At 36.2% G+C, this 16,857-nt stretch overlaps 1 protein-coding gene across 2 annotated transcripts in view; it reads right to left on the reverse strand.

Moving 5' to 3' along the window:
* The window catches only part of LOC131439495 (mitogen-activated protein kinase kinase kinase 9), a 97,670-nt gene that overhangs the window by 61,292 nt on the left and 19,521 nt on the right, over positions 1 to 16,857 (reverse strand). The window contains exon 1 of one of the 2 annotated variants that reach the window (XM_058610578.1): positions 7,364 to 8,150. The exons of the other annotated variant lie outside the window; for it this stretch is intronic. Within the exon in view, the coding sequence (XP_058466561.1) occupies positions 7,364 to 7,458 (95 nt within the window). The 5' untranslated portion in view covers positions 7,459 to 8,150. Of the gene's footprint in view, positions 1 to 7,363; positions 8,151 to 16,857 lie in introns of those variants that run through there. 2 annotated transcript variants of the gene reach the window in all.

Genomic DNA, 16,857 nt, shown 5'->3' on the forward strand with positions numbered 1-16,857 from the left:
ACAAAACTTAAAAACTGCAGCAACTTTTTTTCAGAAGTTATTTATTTTAGAGTGCTTTTTGATGTTCTACAACTTTTTCTTGGACATCATTTGTGTACAAAAAACAGTTTCCACGTCACAATGATTTCATGAAAGTGCAAACAAAACACGCATTCGCTCTTTAAAAAAAATCAGTTTTGAGTTGAATCGGTCCCACTATCCGTGCAAAATTAATGATTTGCAATACTGAAGACACGTACAAAGTTTCATCCAAGTCGGAGAGAGTCGATCCTGATTCTGCCTGCCGGTAATTTCTGGAATTGTTCAACATTTGATTCAAAGTAAAGATCTCTTCGATTGCTATCGAATTTTGTCTAAATCCAAATCTCGATTCTGAAACAACGGGTACATGTGGAGAATTGCAAACTGTCATATAAATGAATATGCCTTAATAATCCACTTAACAATTAGTTGTTATCAGACAGTTTTATTCAAATTCGACTTTCGGATCCGGAATTACAGGGTCATGAGTGAAGTAGTAGATATGTCCCAGTCTTACAAACTAGTTGTCGTATGTTCGAGCCCTGACCTGAAAGGATTCGTAATGTCAGTAGAATCGTAGCACCAGCCATGCAATGGTTCTGTACACTCTGAATCGGCTGCGAAGTCTGTTGAAACAGAAGGTTAGATTCCACCCCAGGAATGTAATACCAAGGCTACTCTTTCAAGTTGGAGTCCAAACAAACTTATTTTGATTATAGCGGTTCTAAATTAGTAATCAAAAAACACTGGAGTGGAATGTTCATCGTTTTCTCGGAGATAACTCAGCCGATTTTCACAAAATTAGATTCAAACAAATGGTTTTATGTTCTCATAAACTGTTTTCGAATTTAATCTGGATCTGAAATTACAAAGTGAGGAGTGACTCCAAAAACTATTTCAATCTGTAACTATTACTAGTTGGTAATCGTCTCAATTTGCAAAGTAGTTTGAAATTTTCCACGAATTTTTCAAGATGACAATGTTTTTTTATAATCCTTATAATTTTGAAAAAAGGCATTTCCGAACTCTGTAACATCCAAAAAGTGACATTTTACTTCTACTTTAACCCTAACTTTTTAATTTTGAAAAATTACGCTGTGGTACGAAATTCCTCACTTTCCCCTGCGTAAGCCGCGTTGGGTGGGTAATGTCACAGCCATAACTGCAGGACGAGAATACGAATAAATCGGACATGCTTATTTCACACTTCCGAATATTAATAATCGTTTGTATCAGTTGATTGATTGTGTGAATTCTGGAACTTTTACTTCTTCGCTTCCAGAATTGTAACAGCACATCTACAAACAACCGATTTGTGAAATTTATCCATTATTTTATTGAGTACTTTTAGCCATCATTTATTTACATACACCAGACACTAAATTCTGGACCAGAATTCACGAGTTGAAACTGAGTTCAAGAACTAAATTCAGATCCCGTGAATGGCTCAGAATTTAGTTGAAAAGTCCCGGTTCGGAATCCAGATCAAGAATTCAATTCATCAATTTAGTTTTAAAATTTTGGCACTGATCTCATTTTCAGCAGCCAGATTCCAAATTTATTTCTAGAATTAAATTCCCAACTTCCGAACCTGAATCAAGGCACTTAATTCAGTTTCAAATTCTATCTCCAAAACCCATGTTCCGAATTCAATTCATACATGCAGGTTCGGAATCTTATTTTTTTAAATAAATTCTAAAACTGAATTTAGCAATTAAATTGTGAAACTGAATTCCTGAAGTAAATTTTGTGATAGAATTTAGGAATCAAATTCTGGTTCAGAAGTCAGGTGCGGAGTTTAAAATTGTGTTCCAGATGTAGATCTGAATCTCATATTTTGTGCTTTGTTCTAGAATTCTGAAGCTGAATTCATGAATCTGAACTCTGGATTCGAATTCCGAACATAAATTAAAGCACTAAATCCAGTTCCTAAAGACTAGTGCCAGATTCCCGAATTAGAATGTGTTTCCAGACTCTTAGTTTTATCTCTTGAATCCGTATTCTGGAACTAAAATTCTTAAGTTGAATTCATGAATCTGAGCTCTGGTTTCGAATTCCGAACATAAATTGAAGCACTAAATCCAGTTCCTAAAGACTAGTGCCAGATTCCCAAATTAGAATGTGTTTCCAGGCTCTTAGTTTTATCTCTTGAATCCGTATTCTGGAATTAGATTCTTAAACTAAACTCTAAACTTTAAATTAAGAATAAGAACCAGATTTGAGGTGGACCAGAATCCAGGTTCAGAATTCAGTTCCAAAAGTAAGTTTTAGAATTCAGTTCCAGAATCCAATACAAATAAGACTTTACACCGCGTAGAAAGTTTGTTGCTGTTGGTGGAAGGTCCTCACCACGACGTCCAGTCGCGTCTAACGCATAAGAAGAAATGGTCGATTTTCGACCATGCTTCACCTTTTCTAGTCGTCTAGTTGAACATCGGTATTGAGACTACCTCAAAACCATAATTCGAGTGCGAAAAAGGCAAGAATGCGTGATGAGTTTTCCGAAAGTATGAAAAAACTTAATTTTAGAGTTATTTATGGTAAACTTGGACTATTTAATATTAATCATAACTTGCTGATCATATTTCATGGTTCAGAGAAAGAATTGTGTCGTTGCGTTAAATACTACTCGAAATATTCACAATTAAGTTCTACTCATCCTTCCACAGGGCGAATATTGTAAAGGCGCTCCATAGTAAATAAGGATGCATTCACGTCAAAAACACTTCAACAATCGCGTGGGAAACAAATGTGATTCAATGGTTGCATGCTCGTGCCAATGGCCAGCTCCACGACGCCGCTGGAAGAGTCATATGAGTCGTCGTCCTTCCGTTAAGTCAGTAAAGTACAAAAAATCTAAACACCCTTATTATTTATATTTTCAACTGAACGAAGAGTTCTATTTCTTCATCCACTCATAGAAAAAAAAAGAAAATTATGCATTACGTGAATTCAAGCATGAGACATTTTTTTTTAGGTGATAGCTGAACATTTCATCCATTAGTATGCACACTCAAGTGTTGTGCCAATTTCGCTATTAAGTTCAGTTGAAAAAGCTGTAAATGGTTAATTTTTTTCATGCAGCTGGGTGTAGATTTAAGTAAATTGCAACGCTCCTTTTATGCGCAGCACTTAGGGGCCCTAACACCAGAATCAGTGATGTCATTTTTAATGATTACTAAGTAATGACATTTCAAGTTTGTATGGAGAATTCATTATTACTGCCATAGTCATTTGGGACCATCTATATTTTTACTATACCTTAATGAGCTCAATTTTTTGCTTAAATGCTGTAAGCTGTCCTTTGCTGACGATTTCAAGCTATATCACCAGATTAAATCTCAAGAAGACACAATATTTCTACAATCACAGCTTGATTCATTCGCCAATTGGTTAGAATTCACTTACAAAAATTATCCATAAGTTATCAATTTAATGAATAATAGTGAACAATCTTCCACCTGGCAAATATTTTGTCAACTAAAAGTCTAAAGTTTTCTTTAAAGAAGAAGAAGAAGCTTTATAAGAGTGCATATTGCCCCGTGGTTGTCATGAGCTTCAATCCGTTATTTTGATGGATGTTTAACCGTTGTTTAAGATTATTTTGCCTCTATGTTCAGATGATCGTCACTTCGCGTAATTTAAAATGTATATTTTTCATGTTTTCCACGATCGGGCGTCATGCCCCGCATATATTTCAATAGACAATTCTTAAGGGTTTTGAAAAATAAGATATTTTATGTATTTTTCAATGCATTCAGCAAGTATTTGTACGTAATTTTGAGAAATAATGATTACGGAAGATAGTCATGCATGAAACTCTTCCGTGTTCTTCTCTATAGTTAAGACGACGACACGACCAGACACTCCGAAGAAAAATCGGCACTTAAATTGTCTGTTAACGATTTACCGCCAGTTACCACAAATATAGTGACCCCTTGATAATGATAAAAATAATCTTCTCAAGCAACACTGTTTAAGTTACTATGAACTTTTGTTACCAAGGATCCCAAAATAAATAAACAAACAATTTAAAGGAAGAGGTATTTTCAGAGAGCTATAAAAGATTTTGGGTTCGATTAAAGCAGGATATAATCTAAAATATGTCTGTAAATTCAAATTTCGAGTGTGGACTCTGATGATAGGAAAAGTTTTATATTATGTGCTGTTAAAAACGATTTCTTCGTTGTGTCGGATGGGAATCAACGATGCCAGATAGAAGTAGTGTCATTTCCGTAGATTGGCATTTTTCTCGGATGCTCTCGCGGTGAAAAGATTTTTTTTTGCTCGCCAGTCAAAACTAGTTTCCGTTGGTCTCTGTTGATAAATACACTGAGGTCTTTTTTTATGCGATCTTTTTTTATGCGGTTTTTTTACGTGACTTTTTTTATGCGAATTTTCAGAGTTATGCGGTTTTTTTTTATGCGAAGTTTCAGAGTTATGCGGTTTTTTTTATGCGAATTTTCAGAGTTATGCGGTTTACCTTTCTGCGGTCTTTTTTTATGCGAAGTTTCATCGTTATGCGGTTTTTTTTATGCGAAGTTTCAGAGTTATGCGGTTTTTTTTATGCGAATTTTCAGAGTTATGCGGTTTTTTTATGCGGTTTTTTATGCGGTACGTAAATTCGCATAAAAAAAGACTTCAGTGTATAAATTTCCGTAGATTTCCGTAATTTCCGTAGATTTTGTCTACGGATCCGTAGATCCGTAGAAAATGTTCGAATCCGTAGATCTACGGAGATTTCCGTAGATCTGACATCGCTGATGGAAATGCAGGCACTATTGATTTCGAAGAAAACCAAATATTTATTTAAAGTATGTTTATAACGTCTGGATAGTATATTAAACTTTGAATGCATTTGAATTATGTTGGACAAATCGAAAATTTTATGTCAGACGGATTGATATTCAGCGAAATGATTTCGTTCAAAGCTCAAAGTATTCAAGCAAAACAAAATTCCATCGTAACTTCAACCAACATTTAATTGGATATTCCATTACACTCAATACTTTGGTTTTATAAGATTACTTTATCGTTAATGTAGATTCCACTTTTTGTCTCATCTCAGCTTTCTTTCGTTCCGCGCAATTGGATAGCGTCAATATAACCTATAAAGTGAATAACATTCTGTTAAATTTTTCATTTAATTATTTTTACTTTTTAGCTAACCTGATTCACTTCAGATTCTGTTTTAGCAAAAGCGACTCGTTGACAAACTCTATTAATGATTTGGGAATGTTCAGAGTATGATCCGACTAAGATAAGCGCCCGCATTTTGTCGGCAGTACCAATTCTCTTTGAATTACAATCCGGCTAAATCTGGATTGATGGAAATTGGGCTAAGAAAAAGCTTAGAATAATTCACTGATTTGCCCCTACTATACAACTACAAAAATTGTTTTGTGTCTCAAACTCATTTTTATTGCACGAAACTTCGTTTGTGGATCCCAATTCAGTCAAAATGAGCAGGGTCCGCAATGTTGTGTATATTTAAAAAATAAAAACAAACAAAGTGATAAACTACGCGACTGGTCTATCGATTCGGAGTTGGTTTTGTTCACCTTCATGAACATGGCTTTGAAAAACAGTATCCATAGTTTCTGATATTCGAAATCAATAATTTATCAAAGCGAGTTGCCAGTTCTAACAAATTTTCAAGTAATTTCGTTTTGACGTTACGAGTTACTGAGGGGTAGTCAGATTTGCGATACAATTTTAATGGACGAGTGGCAGGTCGTGTCGTCGGTTAAGATATAGCTACATTTCCTTAGGGGGTGCGTTTTACCCCATCTACCCCTATATTGTGCACTAGTCCGTTCGACGCTTGAATATGGCGCTATTATTTGGTCACTATCACTATCAAATCGACGATGAGCGCGTCGAAGATATCCAGCGAAAATTTGTTCGGCTTGCTCTACGCAATCTACCATGGAACAACCCTGCAAATCTACCTAGTTACCAAGATCGTTGTAAACTTATATATCCAAGCCGGATCTATTATCTGTTCGTTGGAATGTCTCAAAAGCAGTTTTCATAGCCGATTTGTTACAATCACGTATCGATTGTCCCGAACTCTTACAATTAATTAATTTCGACATTCATCGTCGTAGTCTGCGTTATCACCCCTTTTTAAAATTACCTTCCACCAGAACAAACTATGGATTCAATGAACCATTTACTAGTATGTGTCGTTTATTCGTTAACTTATATAATGTCTTCGATTTTCATGTATTCCGAAATGTAATCAAACAATTGTTTCATAGTCATTTATCATGTTAGTTTTAGAATCAAAGATTGGTGCAAAGATGGGGAGGTTTTATGCCTGCTGGAGGCAGAGGTTTAAAAATTCTCAACTCCAGTGGGCTTTTCCCTGATCCACATACATGCATACATACATTATTGTATTTTCGTTCAACCCCACTCCTCTCCACCATTCTCCATTGGAAACTAACTAGATTCGCTCGTCGAAATTAGCCCGGTCGTCTCTTCTTCTTTCTCTCTGTCTTCCACCATGCATTCTTCGATCACTAATTAGATCTACATGCTGATTCTAAACCCGTCGTTTTCTCTGCCTTCCACCATCTTTTTGAACACTAATTAGATCTTCATGCCGATTCTAACACAGTTGCTAGCCCACGCTCGTCTACCACCTTCTCCGCCAACCCTTGTATACTATTCCCACTCTTTTCTTCTCAATCACTTTTTAAGCAAGAGTACTATTACTGCCATGTAAGGCTTGGCGTCATCAACTAGTTTTAGGGTTATAGATTTAGTTTTAATTGTTAGTTTTAATTGTTAGTAACAAGTCCAAATGTATCTGTAATGTAGAGTTTTCTGTTCTGACTTCCTAACCTTTTACTAATCATCGATTCAAAGGAAAGATCTTTTCCTTTGCCGAATTTAATGCGAATCCCAACTACGGTTTTGGATATTTGTGCGAAGAGCTGCAAACAATCATATAAATCACAGTGCAGAAAGATTGCACTAATGAATAGATCGTACATCAATTAATTAGAGATTACTGAACCGATTTTCATAAAGTTCGTATCAAATATGAAATCGAATAAATTATTGACGAATTTCATTTAAAATTGATTTTAAGATCGGAAGGTATGGATCGATGAGTAAAGTTAAGCCAAATATATTCTCATATCATGGGCCCTCGAAAAAACTTCGCAGAATAAACCAATCGTTCACCTTCAAATACGAAAGTCACATGAAGGCCAATACCAACGTAGTTAAATTTTTTTATAGAATTTGTTAGAAGTAACCATAACACGTAAGTTTTTTTAAAACGAACTATCTACATCCGAATACGTGAACTACAATCTATAATTGTTACCCCTTTTGAACGATGATCTTTTCCATGGTTGACTTATCCGGAGGCTCCTCGTTGTGGTCACTTAAAAGCACCGGCTTGGTGATGAAGAACACCATTTCCGTGAACGAGTTTCGCCAACTTTAGAACTACACACGCTAACGTTTACGTGATTTCACTGCTTCTTACCCCCTGATTTGTTTTCCTCAGGGCGACCCAAATTCCACATTCACTTATCTGAATAATAAATACTTTTGCACTTTTTCGGTTTCAATAGCTCTTCGTCGGTTTTCATACCAGAGATTTCGACTTTCACATCCAACGTAGAAACACAACAATCAATGTAAACACAGACACCTTATTTCGAGGTCACGCCACATTTAGCTGCTACGTCCTTTTATTTTTCTGTAGCAGTGCTTCTTTGTGGTTTTCGAAACAAGCTATTGGTAGAAGTTTCGATACTTTATTCAAACTTGTTACCTACAGTGACGCAGTTGGCCATTAATAGAATTTACAAACATTCGATACTTGATTGTCCCACGTCAGGAAATATGACGAAACAGACGACGAACGCGAAACGAGATATCCTATCCAGAATAGTACACTCCCGCTCTAATCTTAAAAAAAAACACGCGTGCGCCACCAGACTCTACCTTTCGCTTGTCGAGAAATACGTCGTACGAGAGCATTCAATGCCCTTTCCAATGGTCTGTGAAGGCTACACAGGCTCAAAACGCGCACGGATCCCGTTCAACGGCGCAGAAATGTTGCTATACACGCAGTTTTCGCGACGACCGACACCTTTCAACTGAATGTGGTTTTAGCTTTCAACTTCTCTCACCACTATTGCCGTACCGTAACGTCTCCAGTCGTGTACATGTGACGTGCACGATCACATGAACTGACAAGGCTCGGGCTGGCTTCCTGGTGTTTGTGCGATGACTGTCCGTAGGGTAATTTTACCGGACGGTTTCAATCAATTCGCGTCAATCGGTCAATTCTTGAATAAGTTTCTGTAATTTGTACTGGCACATCGCGAAAAAATAACCCAAGTTATTTATTTCTTAGCAGTTGAATAGGGGAAAATACTAATACTAAAATGAATGTTTTCTAAATGTTGATAGGAAAAGTATTTTGCATATTAAAATTGAAACTGAATGCTCTATGCAAAAGATGGACGTAATGCATCACCCTACAGTGGTGCCTACGCATAAAGGTGCTTGTTCTCAAGCTCAGCTCGGTGTGCTGCCTTATCTCTCAGCGCGCAATTGGTAGTAGTAACGCATAAGCCTACTTGTGTAGCGTTTTGTGCCTAGAAGCACCATAAATTGTTGATATAGATTGAGAAATTCAACACAAACATTAAACTGATGTTTACTCGCTACGTCAACTAACAAGTTATAAAAACTAGCATGCACTGGAAATCGTTGGCTTTGTTGCCAGATTAACTGCAGGTTAGGGTCGAATTATCGATTCTGTCGATTTCGGTATAATTTGTGGAAAATGCTCTCAAACACTATTGACAATTAGACCTTTAAACCGTAAACTAATTTTCAGTTTGTTTGGTTTAGTAAACTCAGAGAGCAGCTACAAAGAAGAGGATTGGGGAAACGGAACTCGCAGAGTTACACATACGCCTTGAGCGTACAAAACCCTGGCAAAGAGAAAGAAAGAAACATGAAAAAGGTAATGAAGGCAGCAAAACCCTACCTTTAAGTTTTATGATTATTGATGAAACGGCCGAACGGTGCAAATGTTACTTGGTTAATGTTTATTTTGTTTCTCTGTGTTTTCTTTTGAGCGGATTCGTTTTGCACATGAAACTGCAGCATTCAGCGTAAGCACCTTTGATAAGTTGTTGCTTGCTGTTTTGTTTTCGTCGATTCGTAGAGAAGCGACTTCAAAACGAGGTGGTTATACAGCCAAAGACTACGGTTTCTTACGGTTACAGCAGACAGGAAACCCACAAATTTGACGTTTCTAACAGTTTCCCTTGAACCAGTATCGAGGAACTGGGTCTCTGATTGAGTCAGATGAGAAAGCGGACAGAAGCTTTTAATGCAATTTCATCTGAACATTATTGTACATATTTTTTCAATGCACGTTGACTGTAAAAATTCAAAACACAGCAGAAAAAAATTACTTTGAGATAATTCTTCATTGGATAGAATCTGTTTTTTATTGGTTTAATCAAGCGATAATGGCGGCAATACATTATATCATGATTCAAAACGAACAATACTAGGCTATAAGCAATTATAATGAATACAGTCAGTTTCAAACATTGTAAAATTTAATAATGTTATCATGTAATGAAACATCAATGAAAAAATCGAACTCGTGTTATAATTGTTTCTACTTAATCGAAACTTTCCGTGTTCTTCTCAGGATAAAATATTAAACAATGGAGCAGCAGTAATATTGAGATAGTTGTACAATTAGGTTTTTTACCGTCACTGCTAACCTCAATCGGATGAACACATTTTGACAGTTCGGCGGTACTGGTTGTAAACAGACTATTTTTTGTTTGTCTGTTGACAAACGGATGAGACCGTTCACGGTCCATATCGCCTAAATAGAATTTAAAAACATTTGTTAACGATTCGATACTGTTAGTTTCAAAGACTCATTAAATAAAAGTGGCTAGTTGTGAAGTGTAAAGATGATTGTTTGAGATATGTTCCTCGATTTGGTTCAAGCTTGCTTGTAAACAGTACCGCTGAACTGTCAAGGATGAAGGATTTTTGTTCATTTGTGACGTCACGATAAAAAATCTAATTTAGAATTAGAACGGATAGAAGTAGAGCGTAGTCCTTGCTGCTTAAAAATTTTTACAACAATTTCAGAAAAATGTTTCTTTTAAACTTTAGAGTTTATCATATTAAACCGTTATCATAAATACAAGATTACGTATCGGACTGGCATTTAAAGCCAGCAACAAAATATATGAAGAAAGAGTTTCTAAAAAATCTCCCACCACGAATATTGAAAGATCGTGATGATATCGAGGTAGTTGACGAGTTCGTGTATTCGGGCTCACTGGTGACCGCCGATAATGATAACGGCAGTGAAATTCAGAGGCGTATTTTGACTGAAAATAGTGCGTACTAAAAAAACCCTTCGATATACGCCACGAAGGTTAACATCTACAAAAACGCTCATTAAACCGGCATATGACCCACGAATTGCAATAGCTGCTTGGAGAACCGCCTATCTTACGGACAGCTAAAATTGGACGGCCACGGTGAGCTGGGCATGTCATTAGGATGCCGGGCGGCAACCTAGTGAGAATGGTTCTTGAACAGCACATAACTAGAATAATAGGTAAGATAAAAAAGGAATCAGAACAAGTTGGCTCAAACGGCATAAATTTTGAAATTTGTGCCATACTTATTTCCTATATTCGTTTCGCATTTTTTTTGGGATGCATAAATCTTTGTTAACATCTCATTTGTTTACTTTGTTGTCATTTTTCGTTGACAATGGAAGCTGAATGATCAATATGTTGAAGAGATAAATGTCTTGAAATTTGCTTTCTTTGTGTTTGTATGTGTTATCGGATTGCAGTGCGCTATTTCTACATCTAAAAATCTTTCAACAAAAAAAAGTTTCCTTAAACCACAAATAACAGATATACAGGCTCGAACAAAATTTTCCAAATTTTCAATTTGCTATACGTTGGAAACACTACTGCCCGCTTACTCGACTATTCGCCACGATTTTTCAAAACGTTCCACTGCAACAATAACAAAATCCTCCTGCCTGTTAGAGCAAATTCAGCAGCTAGGAGTTGTATATGGAAGATCTATAATAGAACTGAAACTGGAATAAACGTATTCCCAGCAAGCCGTTCTAGTTTTATCTATTCGAACAGTTCTACTGTCAAATTTGAAACTGGCATACGATGTTGTTTTAATTTTTCTATATTTGAAACACAACTAAAACACTGATGGGGCTGTCAGTTTTTCTTGTTATAAAATTAATATTTAAATTGTAAAACTGACATCAACCTTATGATCAAAGAAGAACCGGAATTTTCATTTTAAAATTTCCGCGCTTGTCCAATCGGTGAACTTTTATTCTCTCAACGTTGGCAACACTTTTATACACATTCTGTCAAATTTTGATGCATATCGTACGATTAGTTTTTGTTTGGCGTCTGTACAAAGAAGTTGAAAAATTTTCGTGTGGCGATTTTTATAATGGATGAAAATTTAGAACAACGGCTCGCCTTCGAAGCGCCATTCGGGCGATTGTTGTGCGGTTTCGACGTCATATTCATAGATCCACACCTCATCACCAGTTATGATGCATTCGATGAATGTGGGGTCACTATCTGCGTTGGGAATCATCTCTCTGACCACATCAACACGGCGCTGTTTTGGAATGAAATTCAGCTTTTTTGGCACCAGCCAAGAAGTGACGCGTTTCAAACCCAAAACATCAGTTAAAATGTGTTCGACTGATCCATAAGAGATGCCCAACAACACAGCAATCTCTCTAAACGGTACAGAACGATTTTGCAACACGATTTGCTTCACCGATTCAATGTTTTCTTCAGTAACAGATGTTGTTGGGCGGCCAGGGATCTCATCATGATCCAAGCTTGTACGACATCCTTTGAAGCGTTTATACCACTCGTATGCTTATGTTTTTCCTAGACACGATTCACCAATGGCCTTTTCTAACATTTTCAACGTTTCGGAACACTCAAATCCATTTGCAACACAAAATTTGATGCACGCACGTTGTTCTAAATTTTCATCCATTATAAAAATCGCCACACGAAAATTTTTCAACTTCTTTGTATAGACTTCAAACAAAAACTAATCGTACGATATGCGTCAAAATTTGACAGAATGTGTATAAATGTGTTGCCAACGTTGAGGGAATAAAAGTTTACCGATTGGACAAGCGCGGGAATTTCAAAATGAAAATTCCGGTCCATTTTCGATCATAAGGTGTGAGCCTGTATATCGGTTTTCTGTGCTTAAACGCTTTTTCGGGTTTGCATCTTTTCTTTGAAGTGAGAGTCTGATGTTTTCATGTTCGACACTGAAATGCAAAATCAAGATATTCTATATCTTAAGAGTAGTTCCAGAACTGCGAAGTAAGTCATCAGTCTTTACATGTTTCGATTTCTATGCAACTTGGTCTTCATCATGGCAAACCATTTGTTTTGCACGGTCAGAGAGAGAAGACTCAAGACTGACTTTTCAAAAGAGCGAATGTACTTAGACATCCTAAAATTTTTGTAGCTAAAAAACCTGTACAAAATATTGTACAAAAATAATGTAAAAATTCAAATATAAACTGGGAAAAGTATATTTAACAAAAAAAATGTTTTAATCCACCTAGCCGTGTAGAAATGCCTTTCTCATATCATTTATATTCTCACATATAAGGTAGTATTTTTCGAAATAATTTTCTTTGCCTTTTGAAAGATAACAAAAAAATTGTTTGTGCATCAACCTACAAATTGAGACAGGTTTACTATTTCCGGTGCATCTGGAATCGTAAACCACAATAACCGGACTAGCTTTGGTTGGCCTTCTACTGAAATTACCTAGCGATAGGAATAACTTTTAAACCTGTTTAGAATTTCTTTTACTTTCTTCCGTCCCCACTTTAAGTGACGATATAAAATTTTTAATACTCTTCACCCTGTAATTCCGAAACCGACAGCCGGATCCAGATGAAATTCAAGAGTTTCTTATGGGATCACAAAAACATTTATTTGAACCTAATTTTGTGAAAATGGGTCAAACCATGTTCGAAAAAAAGTGAATGAGCTCCGATTAAGAGTATATGACCACTGTTTTCGGTGCTTCTGGAATCGGAAACCGGGAAGCACGATAGTCGGAATAGGGTTATTTGGCCTTCTATCGACAATGACTACTCATTGAAGTAATTTAAACCCCAGATTAGAATTTGTCTTGTTTTTTGGTTCGCGGCTTTGAACGGCAGTGTAAAAATTTCATCACTCTTCATCCTGTAATTTAGAAATCGCAAGTCGGATTCGAATGAAATTTGGCAGTTTTGTATAATACCGTAAGACCGGTCATTTAAACCTTAGTTTTTTCAAAAATCGGTTACGCCATCTCTGAGGAAACTGAAGAAGTAGTTTGAAATTGAAACAAATTATATTTCACAAATTTTCCTATGATTCCGGGAGTCGGATTTGAAAAAAAATCAGAAACTTTGTATGGGTGTACAAGACCTTTCATTTGAATATAAGTTTGTTAAAATCGGCTCAGGCATCTCTGAGAAAAGTTAATGCACATATTTTCATTTATTTTTGCACATATCACTCTGTAGTTCCGGAACCGGATGTTGAATAAAACTCCGGAGCTTTGTTTGGGAATACAAGACCTTTTAGTTGAAATCGGTACAGGCGTTTCTGAGACAATTGAATGCAAAAAAATGTTGCATTCAGACATACACACATACAGACATTTTGCGTACTCGACGAACTTTTTGTAAGCGTAATACTTTGGTAGTTATTTTGATTTTTCGGTTTCAGCATGTTTTTTACTGTATGTGGAAGCAGGATTTTAAATTAATTCAAACGTTTAGACGTTTATTTAAACATTACCACAAAATCGTGTGTTAAACTTTCTTTTGGTCCTAGCCTGTATTTGTTGCCTACTTACAAAATATTCTGCTCACTTGATTATAAGTAGTAAATGTTTCCTGGTTCCTCATTTAGTTAAAGACCGTTTGCCGAGAATGAAAAATCTATGTATTCATTACTAGTAATTTTGTTTCCAACGAAATATAATTAGTTGAACTCATATCTTTTTCATTGGAACATATAAAACATTGAAAAACGGAAGAACGGTTCAAAGGAACAGTTATTTCAGTAGATCTATCCAGCACTGAAACGAACGAAACATTTCTAGTTTACTTAGACGATGCAAAATATTACATCTAACAAACAACATTTAGGAGAAAATGTTCGCCAGTTGCTTCGGAAAACCTTTTTTAATCCACCTAGTAGTGTAATGGTGCCTTTCTTTGTCTTTTCTTCTTTTTAATGATATTACTTATATTTTCAAATATATCACTAGAAGATTCTGTGAGTGAAATTTTTTTTTTCAATCTTGAATAAAATAAGAAAATTTCTTTGGGTATAAACTAACATAACCTTTTCAATTTGCAAACGGTTATGTCAATTTTTCTTTATTTTGCATGGTCGCACTAAAAGATTATACACACTTTATCCTATAGTTCTGGAATCGGAAGTCGAACCCGGCTGAAATTAAACAGCAACCTATGAGACTATAGGAACTTTTGTTTGAGCCTGTTTGTGGAAATCGATCAAATCATCTCTGAGAAAATTGAGTGAGTTTCGTTTAAAGCTTTTTGACCACTATTTCCGGTACTTTTGGAACCGGGAACTTGGAACCAGTATAGCCGAAATCGGTTCGTTTAGTAAGTAACTAATAAAGCCAACAAATTGAAAAGGTTTTAAGACAAATCTAGAAGAATTTTACCCTTTTTTGCATCGTCGCTCTAAATGACGGTGTGAAATTCAATAGTAACCTATGGGACTACGAGATTTTTTTATTTTATGATTGACATTATTTCACACATACTCACACACATACACGCACAGACACATACATTGCTCAGCTCGATGAACTGTGTCGAATGATATAGAACACTCAAGGGCTGAGGCCAGTAGGTCGCGTAAAACCACGTGGCTCGCTGTGCGTATTACATTTCTCTCCATGCTCTCTCGCAAATGTGTAAAATGACTCTCGATGGCCAAGGAAGTTTTGATATTTTCGGTTACAAGTTTGACTACATCACATAAAATCCAATAAAGCTACCGCTTGTTTGGCAGCCTTGCTGAGCCGATTTTATTTCTCTCTCATGTTTCGTTACGTTACTAGGATACAAGAGCAGAAAAAATGGTGCCGCCATAGAAATGGACTAACCTTTACAAAAATAACATTCACTTAATTTTTATCGCGACAACATGTATGTTTTTATGCACTAATCGCATCTAAACTAAATTATCTAGACATTGTCGGGATAGATTTTTGATCCATGCAAGTTGAAATTTGCCGTTTTCAGCTATGCAATTCTTCCTTTAAAAAAAAGACTTTCTCGACCGCTAAAGTCAATGAATCATTCTGAAATTTTCACAGAATAATCTAAACTAATTTTATAAGAGATTTTCAGTTGGGTTTTTTTTATATTCGTCACCGTTTCTGAGAAAATCAGATTAGAAGCGTGAGAATAGCCCTCTAAATCACCATAAAACACACTGGCCTCAGCCCTTAACCCTCTGGGCTAATTTTCACTAGTCAATTTTTCAAGTGATTGCATAAACTTCCTACATGAGAAAGGTAATAATTGTACTTTAATAGAAAAGGATCGTTATCATGATCTTGTAATAACACTAACAAGTAGGTACAAATTGAATAAAGGGATTAGTAATTTTCATTTTTTTCCACCTGAAAAATATAAATTTTAATGTGGCTACCCTGCACGCTGTACGAAATTGAACAAAGCACATTGTGAACGGAGCAAAGTCGCACGTGCCGTCGCGTACTTGTTTTGCATCGTCGTTTTGAATGACGATTTGAATGTTTTTATACTCATTGCCCTATAATTTCGGAACCGGAAGTCAGATCAGGATAAAATTGCACAGTATATTTAAAGACAATGAGAGCTTTAATTTGAATCATGATTCGTGAAAATCAGCTCAACAGTTGAGAGATTGTCTTTACTATTATTGGTAAAAATGGGTTAAGCCATCTCTGAAAAACGTGCTGACTATTTTTTTTATGCATATCACCCTGTAATTCCGGACCCGGAAGTCGGATTCAAATGAAACTCAAGAACTTTGTATGGGACCTTAAGACTTTTTATTTGAATTAATGATTGTGAAAATCGGTTCAGCCATCTCTGAGAAAATCGAGTGGCATTATTTTTTACACACACACACACACACACACACACAGAGAGAGAGAGAGAGAGAGAGAGAGAGAGAGAGAGAGAGAGAGAGAGAGAGAGGGGAGAGAGAGATTTTGTGATCTCGACGAACTGAGTCGAATGGTATATAACACTCGGCCCTCCGGGCCTAGGTTGTAAAGTCGGTTTTCACAGCGATTGCGTAGCCTTTCTATACGAGAACGAATGAACGAAGAACGAATGTCAATGAGATTTAGAACGTTCAAAACATCGAGTCATCCGCCGTATAGTCCTGATTTGGCCCCCAATGATTTCTTCTTATTACCACACGTAGAAAAAAAAACTCCCTGAAGAAATGGTTGATGCGTCCAAAACCCATGGTTTGGATGGATACCTTCATCGGAATGGGAAAAGTGCTTCAGAAAATCGTCCCGGCGAAAACTTCGAAAAATATAAAGTAATTTCTGGTAACAACCCTTTGTTTCCAATTGGTCATCACAAAACCCCCCTTGTACAACAGAAAAGCCTACATCTTTTCCAATGTGCAAAATTCATTAGTTCTAATGTGAAAGTATTGAATCCGTTATTCTGGT

This window comes from Malaya genurostris, chromosome 3, assembly GCF_030247185.1.
Source record: "Malaya genurostris strain Urasoe2022 chromosome 3, Malgen_1.1, whole genome shotgun sequence".
Taxonomy (NCBI): Eukaryota; Metazoa; Arthropoda; class Insecta; order Diptera; family Culicidae; genus Malaya; species Malaya genurostris.